This window comes from Calliopsis andreniformis, chromosome 10, assembly GCF_051401765.1.
Source record: "Calliopsis andreniformis isolate RMS-2024a chromosome 10, iyCalAndr_principal, whole genome shotgun sequence".
In the NCBI taxonomy this organism is placed as follows: domain Eukaryota; kingdom Metazoa; phylum Arthropoda; class Insecta; order Hymenoptera; family Andrenidae; genus Calliopsis; species Calliopsis andreniformis.
In genome coordinates this window covers 16,957,717-16,978,401 of record NC_135071.1, presented here as the reverse complement: position 1 = coordinate 16,978,401, position 20,685 = coordinate 16,957,717, and the positions used below count along the sequence as shown (strand labels likewise).

The 20,685-nt window shown below is 43.7% G+C and overlaps 1 protein-coding gene across 9 annotated transcripts in view; it reads left to right on the top strand.

Moving 5' to 3' along the window:
• Nfi (Nuclear factor I) overlaps positions 1 to 20,685 on the top strand; it is a 75,283-nt gene that overhangs the window by 28,693 nt on the left and 25,905 nt on the right. For 7 of the 9 annotated variants that reach the window (XR_013002865.1, XM_076387775.1, XM_076387772.1 and 4 more), the window contains 3 exons: positions 11,823 to 12,014; positions 12,342 to 12,525; positions 20,530 to 20,583. Coding sequence is in view for 8 of the 9 variants with exons in the window: in XM_076387775.1 (XP_076243890.1) it covers positions 11,823 to 12,014; positions 12,342 to 12,525; positions 20,530 to 20,583 (430 nt within the window). In the remaining variant the exon portion in view is untranslated. The remainder of the gene's footprint in view (positions 1 to 11,822; positions 12,015 to 12,341; positions 12,526 to 20,529; positions 20,584 to 20,685) is intronic. The other 2 variants (XM_076387777.1, XM_076387776.1) reach the window with 1 other exon arrangement.

The following is a 20,685-nucleotide window of genomic DNA, read 5'->3' as shown; positions in this document are numbered from 1 at the left end:
CAGCCCATAGTAATCGCGACAGCCTCTTGAAGGGGAATCCCCGAAAAGCCGAGTGCAACGTTGCACAAAGTGCATCGATCGCCCCGACGAGGGCCAACTTTTTTATCCCTCCCCTCGGGAACGTCGGGGGGGTTGAAAATTTCCGCGTCAGGGCAGCTCATTTCCTCGCTTAATTCCCGTGACACGCGTTACACCGCGTATATGCACGGTTTTGATAGGATAAGCGCGCGTAAACACGGGGCAAACAGCGCGGAGTCGCGACAGAGGCGGAGAGCGGCGAAACGAGGCGGCCTGCGGCCGAAAAACCGAATCGATAGGCGCATAGCCGCCGATGCACACACGCGTGCACCGGGACGTCGTCCTACGCTGCACGTGCACGCGCTCCTCTGAACTCTGCTGCGGGACAAATCTCTGTCCTGGCCGATTCAAGGGTGCAAACGTGTCGATCGAGTGACGGGGGATGAAACGAGCGTGGCTCATTCCATGAGCGCGGACAGAAATTGGTTTAGGAGGCTTCGGAGACACTTTAAGAAATTTTTTAAGTCTTCGAGAATTAGAATATTTAGGTATTTCAATATTTTAATATTTTAATGTTTGAAGTTCTGAAGAGTCAATATTTGAAATATTGAAATACTTGTTACAATTTTTAGATATTTCAATATTTAAATACTGAGATCTTTAAAGTTTCTAAGTCTCAAAACATGAAGTACTCAAATATTAGAATTTTTACATATTCCAGTATTTAAATATTCGAATATCTAATCTTTAGAAGTCTCAAATATTCAACTATGCATAACATTTCCAAGTATTCGAGAATTCAAGATCCAATTACACAAATCTTTAACTCAAGCCTCCAAAGCCCTTTATAGTACACAGAACAGCCTCCTCTAAAAGAGATAGATAAATACTCAGCTACTCAGTCTTCCATCATAGATATATTTAAAGGAGAAAATTTGTCTCTCCATTGATCTACAGTTCCGAGCCACCCTCTAGATCGCGCACAGCCTCTGTACACTTACGGGGTTGGCCTGAATTTAACCTCCTCCCCCGTCCTCCGCAGTCGAAACCCCTTTGAATGCTAGAAGCAGGAAAGACGGGACGTTCTATCAAAGACATTTTTCCGAACGCAATCTGGGCTCGACGTAGGAGGGGGAAAGACGACGAACCGTCTGGGGGCAATCGTCGATTACGTAGCACGGCCACGGAATTGCGTTTTATTCGCTTTGTCGTCTTCCAGAAACGCTCCTCTGTCGCTGTATCGTTATTCACCAGCCAGGGGAGGGTTGTAGCGTTGTGTCTCGAGGCGTGTTTGGTTTATGCTGGATTTCCCGTCGGAGGCGGGGTTGCTTGAGACCAGACGGTTTTAGCTCGATGATACCTTGGCGCAGCGGCTCTTTTTGGGGGTTTCGGGGGAGGCTGAGTTTTGGGGTTGCGGGATTTCGGGGCACGTGGAGTTCCACGCGTGTAGGACTTCAGAGTGCGCAGAATTTTAGATACGTAGAGGGTTGTCATCTGTGTACAGCCTAGGGACATACGTATAGATACATGGGTCTTTAATATGGAATACTTGAAGATGTAGAGAATTTGAATACAGAGTTATCGAGAAATTTCAATATTTAACACTTGGAAAATTGAGGAACTTGAATAAGTAGGTATTTGATTATTTGAAACTTCGAAAACTTGGGACTTCAAAAATTTGAAAATGTGAACGTTTGAAACTTCGAAAGTCTGAAATATGAAAAATCTTAAGATGTCCAAATGCTGTGAGCAAAAATGTGAAAAATCCAACTTGTCTTTATTTCCCATTTCCAACGATATGGTCTTCAAGTTTCGCAATTTCCATCATACCTCGTGGCGGAAATTATCGTAGTTTCGGATCCATGTCGAGAATCACGCTCGATTTCCGACTACGTGGGATATTTGGACATGATTTTATATTGGCCAGAGAAACGCGAGCGATTTTACGCGAAACAGCACGTGGCACGGGAAGTCGCGTGCACATGGCCGACCCAACCTTGGTTCGCCGGCTGCCAAAGATTCGTAAACCCGTAATTCGGTACGTAGGGGGCTAACCTTGTTGATTTGGCGTACGCCAAGAAGCTGGCCACGTGCTCTCTCTCTGTCTCTTCGTCACCGAACAGTAGCGCCTTTCCTTTTGAGCGCGCCAAGCGTTCCGTGCGGGAGAAAAACTGATTTAATACTTTCATACTTTGCACGTACAAGTAGTTAGTAATGCAAATTGATGCAAGACAAAAGTCATCGCTATTTCTCTGTTTCACTGTTGTCTTCCAATAAAAAAATATAAATTAGGGCTTAGATATTGGTGAAGAAATCGATTTCAAGAAGCTGTTTCCTTTTTGCGTATCTGTGAATACGTTATGTCATTATTTCTTTTAGAAGTATTATTAATTAGATACTAAGTAAGAAGTAAATGTTAATTCTTGATATACTTACTACGTTATAGAAACACAAAACTTAATTTATGTGAGTATCACGAGGGTCTTAAACATATTCGATTAATGACACCATTCCACCCTAAGTGATGCGTGAAAGAGCCTCCAGAGCAGAAAGAGTAAAAGTGTCGCGGCAGTTCTCGTACTGTTGGAAAAATGCTCACATAAACCTGGGAAAGCCCGCCCCATCTCGGTATAAAAAAAAAAAAAATTCATTAAGATCCTCTGTAAAAGATTTGCCGCCGGCAGTCGGCCGTCGTTCCTCTAATTGTCAATTTCAAGGGTGCAACAGCCCGCCCCTCAGCCCCCGTGGAAAAAGTTGCCCCCACGCAAATCGTTCCTCGTGTCTCCAATAACAATAACTTTCGCGAAGTAAGCACCCCGAAAAACGGCACTCGAGGCGTCCATTAGGTCCCTATATAACGCGGCCCACCCCTTCGAGCTTTCTTCTTCTCTCCGTCAGGCTTGCCCCACCCCCAGCCACCCCTCGCGGTCCAGCAGGCTGCGACAATTTGCCGCATAACGATGCCTTCTTTCTCCTCGTAATTGAATCTAAATATTAAAACTCCGCCGGTGGCTTTGGCGCCAGCCCTCCTTGATTTTTCGTTCCTTAACGCATCCGCCACCACCCCGTGACACCCCCAGCGCGAGCGACGTTCACTTCCCCAAACCACCGCGGAAAAGTTTCGAGACTCGGCGGCCCAGCGTCCTCGTTGCGCCCTGGAATATCGTTTAGAGCCGAAATTACACCGTAACGCGTGTTAAAGGGCCGTGGCTCGTTCAAAAACTTCCCCGCAGACTCACCCCCTCAGCACCGCCGACGCTTTTTATGACCGCCGCGTCGTAACTGGAGAAAGGGAATTGTTCGAATTGTTGGGCGACTACTGGACAACGGCGGCTGCGTGCGTTTCTACCTCTCGGCGAATTTCCTCCGCGAGGATCGGGTTTTAAGGGTTGCATACACTGTGGAGGATTATGTGCAGTGTGGTCTGCGTTTCGGAATTAGGGGAACTGTTGTTTGTGGATCTTTGAATTCGAGCTAATGTTCTTGAATTCCTGAATTTTTGAATTTTGTAAGCACTGAATCTCTCAGTTACTGAATTTCTCAATTATTGAACTTCTCAGTTCTTGAATTCTTGAACTCCTCAATTCTAGAATTCTTGAATTTCTAAATTTTCAAACTATTCAGTTTTGAAGTACCAATGTTTCTAATTCTCTGATTTTGCAGTCTTCAAATCTTGTTATATATAGTCTCAAATCTTCAAAATTCTAAATTCTCTATTTTTCTGCTATTAAAATATCCAATTTTTGAATACCTAAGCTCTCGAATTTTTAAATCACTCAATTATCCATATACGAAGTGTTTCAGAACTTAAATTAACGAACCTTTAAATATACAAGTTATTAAACTTGACTTACTTACAGTCAAAAATCCAAATCTAGGAAAAGCAACCGTCAAAAAAATGATCACTATACAACTTGCCCCGAAAGCTTCAAAAGCATCCCTTAAAAAACTGAACAATTTCCCAGTTACCTCGTAAACGAAGCGTTCTACTTAAAGCTGAGAAAAAAAGGTCCGCATCCCTTGTCGATCGCATCGCGCTCAATTACGCAACCCCAATTAACCCCTCCCTCGGGGGTTAGATACGGAGTCTGTCCCCTTCGTCCTCCCCATCCCCCGCGAGAGGAAAGGCGAAAACGAGCTGACCGTCGGCCGTTAGGCTAAAAATGCGGTCTGCGCTTTATTTCCCGCGCTTGAAAATAGCTCGTGAGCCTCTCGCTGCGGCGACAGGGGTGGGGGTTGCCAGTGAGCACAGTGGGGGTGGCAGGCAGTGGAGGGGCGATGGCAACGACGAAGTTGAGCATTTTGAGAGTGGGGTCAACCTCCCTCTCTCCCCTCTTTTCTTAAGGGTGGTGGAGGGGCGCATTTACGTTTACACATCCACACATACACATACACCCTCGCCCAAAAGTATTAGGACACATATCTCCAATGAATTTTGCGTATATAAAGGATCGATCTAGTGTCCTAATACTTTTGAGCAGGAGTGTATGTACACAGACAAACATATAGTAGGATTCTAGACGATATATGCAAGAATTTTATATAGGGTGGCTCGATTCGGTGTTTCTTTGATCGAGTTTGCCAGTAGTCGTTGATTGGCTGCTTTTAGGCTTCGAGAGGCTCGAGAGCGTGGATTGTTTCGCGATTGTTATCGAGTGTGTTTGCATTGAGGGTGGTCGGACTGTTTGAGCCAGTCGAGGGGCTGTCATTGAGTCGCATTGGAGGCTGACTCGAGGCTGTGACAGAGTGTTGCCTCGATGCTAGCTCGATGACATGCTCAGATTTCCTTTGACCAAAAGCGTCACTTCACAGTATAGTATTACCTCGTTATGAGCTATAAGCTAGTTAAAATTATAGAAAGCACCCTCAGAAAATTTTCCTTAGCCCTTGCTTTAGTCGATTTTCCAAATCAACCCCCTTAGACTTTTAACCCTTCCTCAATAGCCGATTGTCTGCGATGAAGAGTCGAGGGAGGTAATTAGACGAAGGCTGTGGATATTCGAGGATCCAGGATGGCTCTGAATTATCTGTGGATCTGAATCACGAGAGGGCCAAACATTCAAAGAAAGACTGCTAATTTAAGGAACGTAAAGGGTTACCGAAAGTACCAGAATTTGGGACCTAATTTGCTACCCCTTTTTATATCTAAATATCTCCAGTTTATGATATCTCTTCATTAATATTTACTACACATTAAGGTACATTACCTAGTAGGTTTACGAAAATGAGTAAATTTGAATATTCTTTTCTTGCTGCAAATGTAACGAAAATTTCTCAATTTTTAAAACCAATTTTTTAAACTTCCCGGAAGCGAAATGGATGGGAAGGGTCGTTCTGTACGCAGGGACGTGCGTGTGTTCGCTAAATTCATCCGCGAGAAGAGCGCTCGTAATATGTATTATAATTTCGGTGCACGCGAATACGAGGATGCACTTAATGCAGTGGGTACGCGTATTCGCATAATGGAGCAGGTAGAATTTTAAAAAGCCATACAAGCGAGGGGGCGAGGAAACAGGGAGACGAGAATAATTGTGGACGTATATTCAGCTTTGGAGAATATTACTCGGGAAATGAGTCTGAAACGTACAGAGGAGTCTTTGATGCGGTATCAATTAAGTCATCCTACTCGATCGTCTATTCTGAGCCAGTGATCGCGATTTCGTGGATGCAGCTAATGCACGTTCGAGAAACTCTAAGCAAACATCTAGAGTTGCCCGTGAAGGATTAGGAAATCTTGAGTTCGCTGGTGACTTAAGCTTCGAGCTTGGTGGAGTGCTCTAGCTTGGAATAGTGTTCCAGGATGTCTTACCGTTCGGTGGTGCTTGACTTTCTTCTTGGTGAAGTTTTGATCCTCTGTTAGACTGTAATCCACCGATCACGAATACCGATTATTTGAATTCAATTATGTGGAGCATCTACATACTTTAACAAAATTTCAGTATTATTACTGAATGAAATATCAAAAGATTTGAAGTGTTGAGTATTTAAATATTCAAATATTTGAAAATCTGAATATTCAAGTATTTGAATATTTGAAAATTTGAAAATTTGAATATTTGAAAATTTTGAATATTTGAAAATTTTGAATATTTGAAAATTTGAATATTTGAAAATTTGAAAATTTGAATATTTGAAAATTTGAAATTTAAAAATTTCAAGAGTTTGAAATCTTCAAACTTTTCGTGTGATGAAATGCCTGACACTAATGCAGTGCCAAATTCATAACTATTACCACATGCATTTCTGTATAGACTCGACATGTACTGAATGGCACCTAAATTTGTAATAATGTCCCAGTATCTCTTTTTCCTTCGAACTCTAATCGCAATTACGTCCACGCGAGGGCAGCGTGACACACGTCTGGTTCTTTCGCATCGTGTCAGGTATGCTTCGTGTCATACAACGTGTCATATATTCGCAGCTCGCGGCAAATCCAAAATAAATCGGCGGCAGCTGTTGCCTCCGTGTCTCGGTCGCGCAGAGGTGTGCTCCTTCACTGTGACTTACTCTAGACACGAAGCGCAAGTTTTAAGGGAACTGAGGGATGGGTACATCAAAGGGTCAGCGTGAAGCGTGGGCTGGGCTAGAGAATTCCTTTCCTATTTATTGTATTTTTTATCAGCAGTAGCATATATTATATCATAAAATCCTAGACTTCCCTAGTTTTCAAATTTCAAATATATTAAACATTCAAAATTTCAGACTTATTTTTATTCGAAAATATTTAAGACTTTCAAATTCAACCTCTCTATTATCTCTAATATTCAAATACTCGAATTTTTAAATCTTCAAATTTTCAAATAATTCAGTATTAAATATTCAAGTACCATCGAATTTAAATATTAACAATGCTTATAGGCTGTCTCTGTTCCTCTAGTTCCTCCTCTCCTCGAGATCCTCCGTTTTCGTGGGCGGTCGGTAAGGGCCTCGCGGCTAGATGTAAAACGGAAATAGAAACGTCCGAGTGCATCGATGCTCTTCCGCGTTCCAACAATCGCTCCGCGGTAGCAACTTCCTCCCCCTTTCTTTCTCCTTTTCCTCGGGCACGGAGGAGCGGAGGGGCTTTGTTTCTCGTGGATATTGCTATTGAGGGCTCCCCTTTACTTCCCTGGGATTACCCGCGGACCGTTGGCCCCCTTTTTAAGCCACTCCGCACGCCACTTCCGTTTCGACGTCGTCCCCGCATTCCTGGGATGTTTGTGCCCGAAATAGCTGCAGCTTTTGTGAATCCGCTTCTGTTGCCTCCGTCACCCTCCCCCTTTCTTGAGTCTTTCAAGGCTCTGATATTGTCGGGCGACGGTTTCTGCAAAATTTACCTTGCCGCCACATTTTCTCGCTCCATGGAGCCCCGAGGAATCGATCCTGCTTGGAGAAAATCCCCGAAGAGAGGAGAACAGTTCGAGAAACTCTCGAGTAGAATTCTACGGTCAGAGGCAATAATACTGGGAAAACTGTATTCCTTGGGGGATCTTGGGGAAATTTTGGCTGATCAGGTTTTGGAGTTTTATTTGTCATGGGCTGGGATTGTGGTACAGTATTTCTTCGATATAAGCTCGTTCTATATAGGTTGTAAGGTACAATTTTTTATCCATCTGCCACCTCTATATTGCTTGTAATATTGTCGTATTTGCTTTCGTATATCTTTTCTCCTTTCTCTTATATAATTAGAGGGCCTCCTCTATCCTGTTTCACATGGATTCGTCAAATTATTTCTCTACAGACTCATTCTGAAAGTTATTATATCTTCTAGCTTATCAAAATTTTCATCTTTTCAACTCTCACATATGTATGCACCCTCTCTTAGCTACCAGACATACATTTTATCCTTAAAAATGTATCATTCGGTATTCGTCAGTAAACCGAGACTCTGTACCAAGTGAAACACTGTACAGCTTTACAAGAACGTCCCCTACAATGCCGCGAGCAACCGTGTCAGATTTTCTTCTCGGGTGGAATCGTTCGAATGAAAATTCGAGGGAGAGGGTCGCTTATTTTCGGATAATCACGCGGAACGCGGCAAATCGTCGAGGAGCGTCCCTTCCCTCGACGCGGGGTATTTACGTTCAATTTCACTGACTGTATGTAACGAGAGCTCGTTGGCTCGAAGTGAGACGAATTCGATTACTGCCTCCCCGGGAACGAGAGGAAGGCAGGGAGAGGCCGATCGAACGGCCTGTACGTGAATGTCGTACAGAAAGAAAAGCATAAAAATGAAGTGCCTTCTGAGATTTATTTACCTGGAGAAACTTACGGCTTTTATTCAATACCCGACTCTCGGAGTCGGGCTCGAAGAATTCCTCGCTGATGGTAATCGACGATCCAGGGTGAACGGAAACGGCGTCGTCTTTCGATTCGCCTTTAAGGAGGTCGCTGCTCGAGACAGAAGTATATTCAGATTTTCTTGCATCGCTGGATAAATTGAATGTTAGCTCCCGTGGGTCTAAAATCGCAGTCGATTGGAACGGGGGTGTGCTCCAATGCGATTTTTAGCCCCACACTTTTCAAATTTCCGTATATTCGATTCTCTTTGTTATTCGCTGGGATTCTCTGTGATTTTAGAAAGGGCGTTTAATTATAATCTACAGGAATTTTATTTTGGTAGTCACTGAGCAATTTTTTATGTATCTATAGGTTTCAAGAAAAGTGATTTAAAGATTGTGCTATATATTCAGCTTCTACTATATCTACTTCAAATTCTAAAATATAAAGAAATTTTAAAGCAACTTTAAAGAAATTTTTAAAAAATCCCTAATTTGCAAGGCAAAACGATATAATTAAGTTACAGAGTTAAGCTATGAATATCAATATCCCCAAAACACTAAAATCGCCTTTTCAACAATGCTTCATTTATCACGTACTTGCTTCCTAGAGAAAGTAAAATAAAAAATAGTACAAATAGTGTCACGACCACTTTGCCATCCCAAAGACTCGTCTCTTAACCAAAAATCTCGGTGACTGACCCAAATGGCTTGGCTTTAAATCTGTTCCTCAATCGAAAAATAAAAATAGAAGAATTCCGATGATAGGCGAAGCGCCTAGGAAAGCACGGCGTATCGTAGGGGTCGGTCAGCACGTAGCCAGGTCGAAGCGCGAATAGCGAATCGCGAGAAATCGGCAGCGTGAACGAGGTAAACTGCCGCGCCTAGGTGTACATACGCATGTCACGGTACGCGGCGAGCGATGCGTTCGCGGGGATACCTTCACACTCGGCATACTTGATCGGGTTTATGCAGGATGCACCGTAAGCTGCGGAGAGTCTCTCCCACAGTTGGGTCGACCGCGGCCGTCCCGCGTGACATTTCTGCGCGTGAGAGAGTGTACCTACGTGCCTGAAATCCTTTCGCGTGCGCGAAAAACGCGCGACTCGCGCGAACCACTAAATAGACGGTGCTTCCTTGATATAAGATCGTCGCTCGCTGATGTATTTGTAACGAGGACAGGGGTCGACTTAAGCTAGGGATGGTGGACTTCGATTCTATCATGTCTGCGAACTTGTGAAGAGATGTTATTTAAGATTCTGTTATTTTAAGTGTATTGAAGGGTCTGTGAAGTCTTAGGTCCAGGTTTATGGAAAAACTTAAGTTTTCGAGAAAGTAATTTTTTTTTAATTAAAGGGTTGGTGGCAGGGCTGAATGTTTTACTAATTTCTAGGAAGAACAGTCTGTTTTTATTATTCGTGGATAATGGGGGACTAAATTAGCCTCATATAAAATTTGAGCTTGGTACGTACTATTCGGGGATCACTGTTATGTATATAAAACTGAAAGAAATATAATACTAAAATTATAGCACCAATACAGTACCAAAAAGAAATACAATATATTAAATGTTTATTTTCTGGGAGCTAAAAGTAGGTATTAATAATTGCATGTGGGCAACATCGAGCGTGAAGGGGTTACAAATTACTTAAATACTCATTAATCTATCTCCTAGAGGGATACTCTTACAAGAAGAAAATCACAGAGAATTTCTTCAAAACTCTTCAACGAACAGATCTAAGTTCATCTGCAAAATCTGAATGTAACTATCTCACACTGATTCTTATCTACTCTCACCTACCCAAATTTAAAAAAAAAATTCTCATTTGTGGCTCTCGATTTTCATCATCCTTCGAAAGCGTGTCTATAGGTACATACGCTGAAGAGTATCGCGCGACCGTTCTTCCTGTCAGCGTGGAAATCCCGCGAAGCGCAAAGACGAAGACGACGACCTCTGAGTGGAGCGCATCGCGTCGCGAGGCGGGGTTATGCAGAGCACGCTCGTGGCCCTCGTCACCCGTGGAATAGCAAATGCACCGGTGCATAAGGTCCCTGAGAAATGCATCGAAAGCGCGCGGAATGCATCGGGCCGCGACGCGACACTGGTCGATCTATCCCGCCTAGCCCCTTCACGGCACGCACGTGCGAGCCCGCGAAACTTCGCGCGAGCGAGGCAGGAATCGCGCGTGCACGCGACCGACCCGCAAGCGATACCTATTCCTGGAGCTCCTGCCGCGTGAAAGACTTGACCGATTTCTTTTCGTGCCCCTCTACGTCGCTGTCTTCCTTGGGTCATGGCCGTCGAAGTTGGATTAGATTAAAGGTACAGGTGCTGGGGGATGTGGAAGGATTGAAGTACAGTGGAGCTTTGGGTAATTGTTTCTTTAATTATTTATAATTTGTAGGGTTCTAGTTGGGGTATAGTGGGAATGAGAGTATGATCTGAATTTTGGGTCAGTGATGAGTTGAGGAAGTTAGACGTCAGGAAGAGACTTGAGAGTTTATTAATCTTCTAATTGTTACCTCAATATTGCAATATAGATACACATTTTAGGGTTTTTATGAAATATTCTCGCAAAATACCCTCATAAAGTACTCTCAGAGAAATATCATAAAATCGAGCAAGGGTAGTTTCTCAGTAATTACTACCCTCTCAAATGCTAAAAGCGTACTTTCTCCCCCTCATCTCCCACTCTTGCAGTGACTAATTTGAATAGTCCAGTACACAGGGGCCACACGTCGCATTTCGTAAGCGGGTCGCTCCACTTCCGTCATCGAGTATGGGTTATGCAGAGGAGCGCGAGTCTGATTAAAAACGTGGGCAGCCACGTAGAACACGCGCGAGGGAAGGTCAAGATATCGCGTAGAAGGGGCATCGCGAAGGGGTGGGGTAGAGACGGGTTGTCGCAGAGAGTCGGGGAACGTGATCCCGCATATCGTTTCGAATAGTTTGAGGTCGTCGGTTGCTTTGGTCCCGAGCCATCGGCCAGAGAGTTTGTAAACTCTCGATGGGAACTTTCCGGATCAACAGCTGCCGCGACTCGTCGATATGGGGAACTTCGGAATATGCTTGCTGTAACATTTATGATGCATCGTGTACCTCGGTTCCTCGGCCCGCTTCCTCTTCCCTCCAGGCCGCGAGAACTTCCACGGTTTGTCGTTTGGACGCTCGACTTCGTTCGAGTTCGTTCGAGTTCGTTCTTGCCGCGAGGTAGCCTCAAGCGAGAGGAAATTCCTCCTGCCACGTTTCCCTTTTACGGATGAGTTTTTCCTCTGTGGATCGTGCAGGATGCGAACTTCGAGTCGAAGATTGGTGGAGGACATGCTTGGGACATAGGGCAGGAATTCGTCGACAGAGGATCATTGTGGAGCAGTTATTTTAGTCTGTCGTCTTCTTTATTTGCGCGAGTAGATTGATAGATTGATCCTTGCAGATTTTAGATGAGAGTTAATTAAACGGGAGTTATAATGATTTTATTGGTAGCTTCTTTTTAGAGGATGACTGTGGAACAGTAGTTTTATGGTGATGGTTTTGTTTTGTTGCAGAACGAGAAACTGGAGGTGAAACAGAAATGGGCCTCGCGGCTTCTAGGGAAATTACGAAAGGATATCACGCAGGAGTACAGGGAGGACTTCGTGCTCAGTATCACTGGGAAGAGGCCAGCAATGTGTGTCCTAAGTAATCCTGATCAGAAGGGTAAAATGCGGCGGATCGATTGCCTGCGTCAGGCCGACAAGGTACGTCTGGCTAGGAACGATCTTAATCTACTTGTTCGGCTCTGCCCGCGGTGACAAACTATTTAGACTAACTTAGAATCAATTCTAATTCTTGGTACATTGACTATGACTACTAGAACGAATTTTAAAATTTCTAATTTCTCAAAGCTTCAAATTCTCATATCGAAAAACTTGAACATTTTTAATTTCCAATGTTCTCAAAGATTCAGCTCTTCAAATTTTCAGACGCTAAGAGTTTTTCAAGATGAAGCTTCAGAGTGAATCTTGAGACATTTATATTTTGAAATCTCTGCTAATAAACGACTGGTCTGTCGTTCCTGCCGACAGGTATGGAGGCTGGACCTGGTGATGGTGATCCTGTTCAAGGCAATACCACTGGAGTCGACGGACGGGGAGCGGCTGGAGAAGACTGCGGAATGCGCTCAGCCGGGCCTCTGCGTCAACCCCTATCACATCAACGTCTCCGTCCGGGAACTCGATCTCTACCTCGCCAATTTTATCACCAGCCACGGTAAGGGACAACGACTATAACCGTTCGATCCGATTGTACCCGGATCTGTCGACCCGTAAATTCGCTCCTCCGCGAAATTAGCTTCCTTTCTTTCTTCCTTCCACGAGTTGTCAGAGCAGAGGGATCCCTTTGCTAAGTCTTTGCTTCACGAGTCCTGTACGATGTCTGAGATCTGAGCGAAGTGGCTGCTAGAACTGAGGGCGGGATGCTGGGGCGTCTCGTGATCTCAGGTATTCTACACTCTAGTAGGACTCTGTCTTAAAAACTGAAGAACGTAGACTAGCTTGATTAAGTTTGAATTATGATCTAAATTAGAGATAGTAGAAACTTGGGTTATTATAGATCAGTGGTATCTTCATTTAAGTATGCGCTGTGAGTGGTTGGAGGCAATCTTGATTTCTAGAATCCTCTACTTCCAGCAGCTGTTGCTCATAAGGGCTCAACAATCACACTTTTTTCTGAGCACTCTCTTTTTTTCGAACGATATCAACTCTCAACGTCCTCAACTTCTATCGTTGTCATCTCGATTTCAACACTGTCGTCGTTCTTACTTGATCGAAAACTGCCACCCTGTAGTCAGGCTGATCGGAGCAGACCCAAGCAGGTCGACGTCTCGCGTCAGTTTCGTCGGACGCTCGTTCATTCACTCGCACATCCGTCCATTCAAAGTGTCCACTCCACTCGGCTTCGATTCAAAGTTTCTTGGAACGCTCTGCCAATTTCACCCGGCCCCCATACAACGGGGCTCGCGTTCATGGCGCTGGTTCCCGCGCGCGAGAGAACCATTCTTCGCTGGCACCGTCTGCCAAAGGGACAAAGACCCCGAAGGAACCAGCCGTTCTCGCGCCGCCCGATCTATAACCATCCGATCCGATTGGCAAGACCTTTCGCGACGGCTCCAAGAATCACTTTCGAGAATAATCGATCTTGCGCAGCGTCGAAAGGCGGTCCAGATGTGGACCCAGGTGATTTTAAAGAGGAATTTGAGGCGGCGTATGATAGTTTGTGGAATCGATTGAGATGGCTTTTCTCGCGGGGAATTCTTATGAGACTTAACTTTGCAATGCGTAAGGCTCGTGTTTGGAGATGTATCTACGTTTTTTAATTATTTTTGTGTAGCTTTTTCCCACATTGATTGGCAATTTTGAAGTATTTTTTTTTCTTGTACTACCAGTTGTTTAATTCTTGATCACTCGCTTGAAGGTTTAATGGGTGGAAAGTTGCTTCGAAAATATTGTGGTGTGATTTAGTGCAAGCTCTTGAGTTCGTGTCTTGCATCAAGGTTCCTAGGAGCCTCAGAGACTACGAATCTTCAGGAATCTACTAACAGTCATCTGATAGATCTATCCAGAGACAAATCGAGGTCTTCGAAAGACTTAGAGACCTTGAACTTCTTCAAATCTTCTCCCAGTAATCCCCTAGGGATTTCCAAAACCCCATTTAAAATCCCTGGGAGCCTGAAACACATCAGACCACCAGAAATTTCCTGCTAGCCATCTCATAAGCGTATCCAAAGGCATATTAGTGTCTCTGGAAACCTCAGGTTTCCCTCTTAAACCTCCACTGGCTATAGTTCCATCGAAATTCGCCATTTCCTTTCTAAAGAGGATTGAGAACGAAGGATGGAAGCGGAGCACGTGTCCCAGGTCCGTTCATCGACGTTTCGATCGATCAGCTGCCAGAAAAGCCCGCGACTGGCAGCCTCGCCGAGTCTTTCGTCGGGATTTCATCGAACTCACTGACTCAGCCGGGGAACACGTAATTTCCGTGCACGCGTCCTGGCACAACCCGTTCGGGCCGCGTTGTTCCGCTGGCTCGCAGGTTACGAACCCGTAGCGCGCCTTGGCAGCTGGCTTTCTAATGTTTACAGCCGGTTGACGCAAAAATTGGCGAGGCCTACCCGCGGCCACCTACGAGAAAGAGAAAAAAACGCGGCGCTGCCAAGACATGGGGTAGGTTAGGGCACTCTCCAGACGGTTCGTCGCCGAGTCACTCTCGCCTTCGTTCATGGTCCCACTGGGCTGGCGCCATGATCCTTTTCATCGATCGTTGATCTTCTACCGGTCAATTCAACTTGGTGACATGCTCAACGCTGTGTTGCGTTTCAGTGAGATGGGAGGTAAGGGTGGGATGTAGATTGGAGGCTGGTTTATTTTAGGGTACTTTGACGTGCTGTATTACAGTGTATTCTACTATATTGTACTGAGTGTTAGTCTGTTCTACTCTGCTGTCTTCTCTGTTGGTCTATGTTAGCTTTTTCTATTTCGTTTCAGTAGATTTTAATGGATTTTACACTGTTCTACTGAATTCTACTCTGTTCTACTGAATTTTAGTCTAATCTATTGCGTTCTACTTTATTCTTCTACATTATATTTCTATTTTATTCCTCTCTATTCAACTTCTACTCTATATCACTCTATTCTACTTCTACTCTATTCTTCTATTCTACTTCTAGTTTGTTGTACTATATCCCACTTCTACTCTATTGTACTCTATTCTGCTTCTGCTCTGTTGTATCTTATTCTACTTCTACTTAATTGTACTTTATGCTACTCTGTTCTGCTTTCTTCTACTTTATTCTACTTTTATTCTATGCTATTCTATTCTACTTCTATTATGCTCTACTGTGCTCTACTCTACTCCATTCTACTTTATTCTACTTCTACTCTATTCTACTCTATTCCACTCTACTTTGATCCACCTATTTATACCTTACAAAACTTTATTCTATCCTAATCTGTCCCATTTTACTATACTCTACTGTAATCAACTTCGTTCTATTCTCTTCACCAAAAAGTTTAGACCTATCCAACACCATCCTACATAAAAAAGCAACTAAGATCATCTCGTTACAGACATCACAGTACATTCCACCAATCTCTATACCACTCTAATCTACCCTACCCTACTATACTCCATCATATCTCACTGCAAATCACAATCTCCTGAAATCTCATGACCCAGTTCACCCTTTCCCCTATTCTTCCCCCCATCGTACCCTAAGTTCTCCAATTCTTAATTTATTGAACGTCTCCTGGGAATTACTCTCCCACTGTCTCGTACCTCAGAGATCTCGTGACCAGGCCTCTGTGACAATAGCCAAAGCTACTCTCTTTCTCGTCGATCACTATAACCAGCGGGACGATGAAAAAATCGCGGATCCAGCGAGCCAGGGAGCGATCAACATCATAAAAATTCCTGGTTCACTGTAAATATACACGGGCACCGCAATAATATAAACTCCGCGGCTGCGAACGCGTGCCGGATAGTCGAAGGCTTCGCCTCGCGTTGGGACCCTTTCGGATTATCTGCCGCGTCGACGTATGCTAAAAGTAGACACTTGCTCCGTTCGTTTCGACTGACCTAATAGACGGTATTATTATAGAAGGGAAGTACCGCCGAGACGCGGACCAGGGATCCTTAATATTTCAATCTCGCTTCGCCGCCCTGTTGCCTCCTAATATCGAGCAGCCTTTCAGCTTCCTTTTTCGAGGCTCCTGCTCCTTTGAGGTCTCTGCATAGTACCGACGTATTTTGGAGACAATGTGTAAAGGGTGTACCTTTTCTCTTGGGCATTTAAAATGTAGGAGGCATTCAGAGATGTTTTATCTTCTTATCGTAGGGTACAGAGAACTGAGAAATTTGATTTTTGTGTGGGACACGCTGTGTGTAGAATTTCTGGTAAATATCTGATCGATAGCTGAGAGTCGAGTCTTGCACCACTGAGGATTATATATTTATAGGTATTCGCTAGAGTAGATGCACAGTACACAATCTTTATTACAGACTAAAACACTACCAAAGTGTCTGCGTTGAACATTGCCTATATTTATATTGAAACTTGAAATTATAATTTCTCAAGAACAAGAACCCATTTCGACGAACAGTATAAGGATTTAATCACACTATATGTGTACTAGAAATTATACCCAGTCTTATTCTAAAAGCGAAAGCTCGTGGGCTCTTCTCCTTGTCAGACACGAGCCTCTCGCTATGAGCTCGTCGGTCGGGAGTCTATGTCGAGGGAATCTATCTTCAATCTAAGAAAACAGAAGATAAAATCAGAGAGAGAGAGATAGAGAGGAGTGGGTCGGGGACAGAGGAGACGGTGCGCGGCGAATTCGCCCTAAGAGCTAAATATCGCTCGGTTGCGTAAGTATCATCGTCTCTTATGAAAGTGTTAGAGAGAGGACAGGTGCCTGCACGCGTGTGTCGTTCTCGGACATCGCATTTTCGCGATGCCACCGCGCTCGCCTGCGAACCAGCGGCTCCGTTTTAGCCGACCGCCTCGAAAACTCCTCGGGAAAAGCTGTCCGTGTGACTCGGATTATCCGGCCCCGGCTGTAATAGAACTGGGGGAGACCTTAGGTCGCGTTTCCAACCGCTGCCCACGTGGGCTTCCCTGTCCTTTTTGCCGAATGGTCTTCTCATTACGTTGCAGTCGCCTGGACGGGGGGTTATTTGCCAAAAATTAACACATCCCTGACGATTTGATAGTAGAACTATCGAGACTAACGCTACGTCTGTTTTGTTTTACTGGAGGGTCAAAATAGCAGGTCTTTGAGAAAATATGTAATTTAGAGGAACATACTTCTCTTTATACTTATCAGTTGTATACTTACTTAGTTTTAGTCGATAGTAAAAGAGAAACAATATGTTTTTGGGGAATTAAATGTTTGTTAGGAATAATTGTATGGATCATTTTGATCTCTGTGCTAAATTCATTCAAAATTCTATCCTTCTGGCAGTGACTCTACTTTTAAAAAGAATTTTTTAAAGAAGACTTTTAAGAGAGTCTTCTGGTTGAGAGGACGAAGAAGAGGGAGCTTTTAGAGAATTTTTTTCAAAGACAGTATGAGACTTTGTAATACGAAAGCTTTGCTCACTTTCATTTTTGGGATCCTTTAATCTTTCATTAAATTCCAGTGTCGATAAAAATGATTTTCAAGCTTCGAACCTCAGTGCCCCAAGTTCTGTGTGAAAAAGCTTTGATCGAGCTCTGAGACTCTTGACACTGAGACTGTCTTCAATTCTTGAACCTTCAGACTTTCCCCAAGTTGAGAATTCACCCTGTTATTTACTGAGACCGTGGACATTTTCTAACATCTCAACCACCACGTTTCTAACATTTCAACTCGAGTGAATGAATCTCGATAAGTGATCTCGAAGTGAATAATGAAATGTCGTTTCGTGGACCAGCGTGGACCTGGATGATTTTGTGGAGGTCCGAGGAAAAGGCTCGCTGCGCTTGCGAGCAGGCTCGCGTCCTCGTCGGTGTGCCGTGCACGCGAGCATGTGACCATGCGTGCCGATGTGTGCTCGCTCTATAAATAAATAGGCGACGGACATCTTGTACCGAACCCTCTCTCTTCTTCTTTCTCAGACACGTTGCTCGCCCGCTTATATGTTCGATTTTCATTCGTGCTGCCGCGAATACCTGAAACGAATATTCTCGTACCTGCGATTTATCACGTTGCCCTTCTTCCATGCTGGGTACCATTCGTCCTGTTAAAAACAGCCCTCTGAAAGAGAAAATCTTTGCTACCCTTGAAACATGACTTCGCGATGACTTTTTGCGTTGAGGGGGTGGGATTAATCCTCTATATTAATTCCTGAGAAATATACGTGAATAATTTTTGTAGCTCACAGCCAGAGTAACCCAAGACCATTTTTGTCAAAATTAAGTTTTTCACAGGATCTTATTGATTTATATATATAAAGTACTGTGCCTGTTCCACGAGAAGTCCTCTGAAAAGCATTGCTACTAATGCTTTTTAAACAGATTTATAGAGAGTGCTGAACTAGATTGGCTGTGAATTTTTTGTATAGAACCTCAGATACTAAGGATATTATAAAATACTGTAATTTTTATTTTAGTTTTTAACTTCTAGTGAAGTTCTTTCAATTGTTTTGATGGTCTCACTATTACTATCATTATTAGTCAAGCTTTTTCTTTTATCAGTGCACGATTCATACAATTCTTCTTGCCTTTTTAAATTGAGATCAAGTTTCTTAAATATATGCAGGAAGAGTTAGAGATCGTCCTTGAAGCTGCTAAAAATTTCTCGTCAGTTTATGGATTACATAGCGTCAACAGATCTGCTCTCTATTATTGTTCCAAGACCGCCTGTGCGCCTATCTAACAGTCTCTGAAAATCTCTGCGCCGCACACGCACCTGTCGACCACCAGCCAGACTAATTTTGCTGTTCACACGGCGAATGATCCTTCGCTCTCGGTGTCGCAATTAATCTCGCGAGCGCAAATTCGTCGTCGCGTCGATTTCGCGAACGAATTCCCGCTGTCGCATTAACTGGATCATTTGACTACCCGAAATGTTTCTATTTCTACGAAACTGCTTTGGCAAGTGGTCGAAAATATCATCTATCGATGCTAGAGTATCTCCCTCATTTTCAATTAGTCGATATATCATTCTGGGGGCTGTTATCATCGCTGCTGGATCTTGGAAAACATAGAAAAAGAAATGGCTGGCTAAATGTGTCTTGAAGTCACTATTTCTGGGCGCTGATCTTTCTTATGTTTCATAGAATACTAGTTTCTAGTAGTTCAGGTAAATCGAAAACACTATTTAGGAGCTAATAGTTTTCTAAATGTACAGGGTGAGCCAAGTAACTATCACCTGAATTTTCTTCTGAAGTCTGCCTCCTCATCTCTATCGATACCTTCAATATCTACTAAACAAGAATTCCCCACAGAAAGAAAATTAGTATAGCTCTGTTAGTACAACTCTGGAATCCACAGAAAGGAGAAAAAGACGAGCCATTTCGCGATCTGGTCGCAGGGGACTCATCCTCCACAGCATCGAGATTCGACGACGACATAAGGCTGAGTCGCAATTAAAAATAACTCGCAAGAGTGGACGCGTATGTTTGTTAACGTCTATTTATAGCGGGTCGGTTGGTTTTTGCGAGTCGTTGTTTAACGAACGAGGGAGAGGAGGGTCCCGATTGCGCAAAGTGTTTTCCAACGAATTTCCATCCGCGTCGAATAAATCCCGTCATCCCTGTGCACTCTCGCCGCGCTCGGCCAACCCTCGACGAGGGACTCGAGTGCACCGTTCCGGGCCTCCCGTGTATTTCGGTGATATGTTGCGTAATGAGATTTGCGTAAGGTGCCCGCGATATAAAACACCGTGTGACAGCGAAGGTGAGATGGGATGCGCCGAGGATATCGTTTCCCAAATCTGACCCTCTTGGATGGCGCTAGAAGGTCTTGGAGACCTCGAGAACCTTGCTTCTACTCTCAGGAATCCCCGAAATCGTTTTTCACGATGATGGTGTAATATAAAGAAAAGAGGAAATTTCCCTCGATGAGCTGAGAAGAGGGGTATAGTGATAAGAGTGGGCGGGGTGGCTTTGGCTTGAAGGCGAGGGAAGAGGAAATTGAGCGAAGGAATAAAGGGATGTTTATTAATTAGAATATAGTAGAGGAGATCAAAATTGCGATGTATTGGACTTGAAATAGTATTGAAAATTTATTACTTCGATGAGAAACATCACTTGGGTGTCTTCTTTTCTATTTTTCTTTAGCTGTTGATATTTGTGTTCACCCTGAAGCGGCGGTGGAAAATACAATTTCGTAAATATCTGGAACATTAGTTAATACCAATGCAGGTAGAGAAGATAATAAATATATAAAATGAGTGGTTTTCTGTGAGCAATAAGATGCGGTAAATGACACTCGAGATATTCACCAAAATGTATTCTGTACTCTGCCTTTGGGGGTGGTTTTCACTCACTAAATATGAATATTAATAGCTAAAAAAAATACTCGTATACCAAGTTTCATCGGAATCGAAAGATGATACTAAAGTGACATTCCTTGTAAGTTGAGTTTAATAGAGAAGGGGATAGAAGACAAACTAAAATACGAGGAACCAATTTTTCCATCAAGACCACTTTACGACATTTCTTGCTCTTCCTTTTCCCTCTCATTTACTAACCACCCCATTAATCTAATTGGCGTGTTGCATCTTACTGTTCCAGAGGTCCTCAACGGCATCTGCAACGCCAGCAAGGAAGAGGAGAGGCGGCGAAAAGGTAAACCTCCCTCCTCTTTACCCCAAATTCAAGCAAAAGAAAAATCATTCGATCTCGTTCAGAATCGTAGCACGCGATATTCATTGATCCCCATGGAAATTC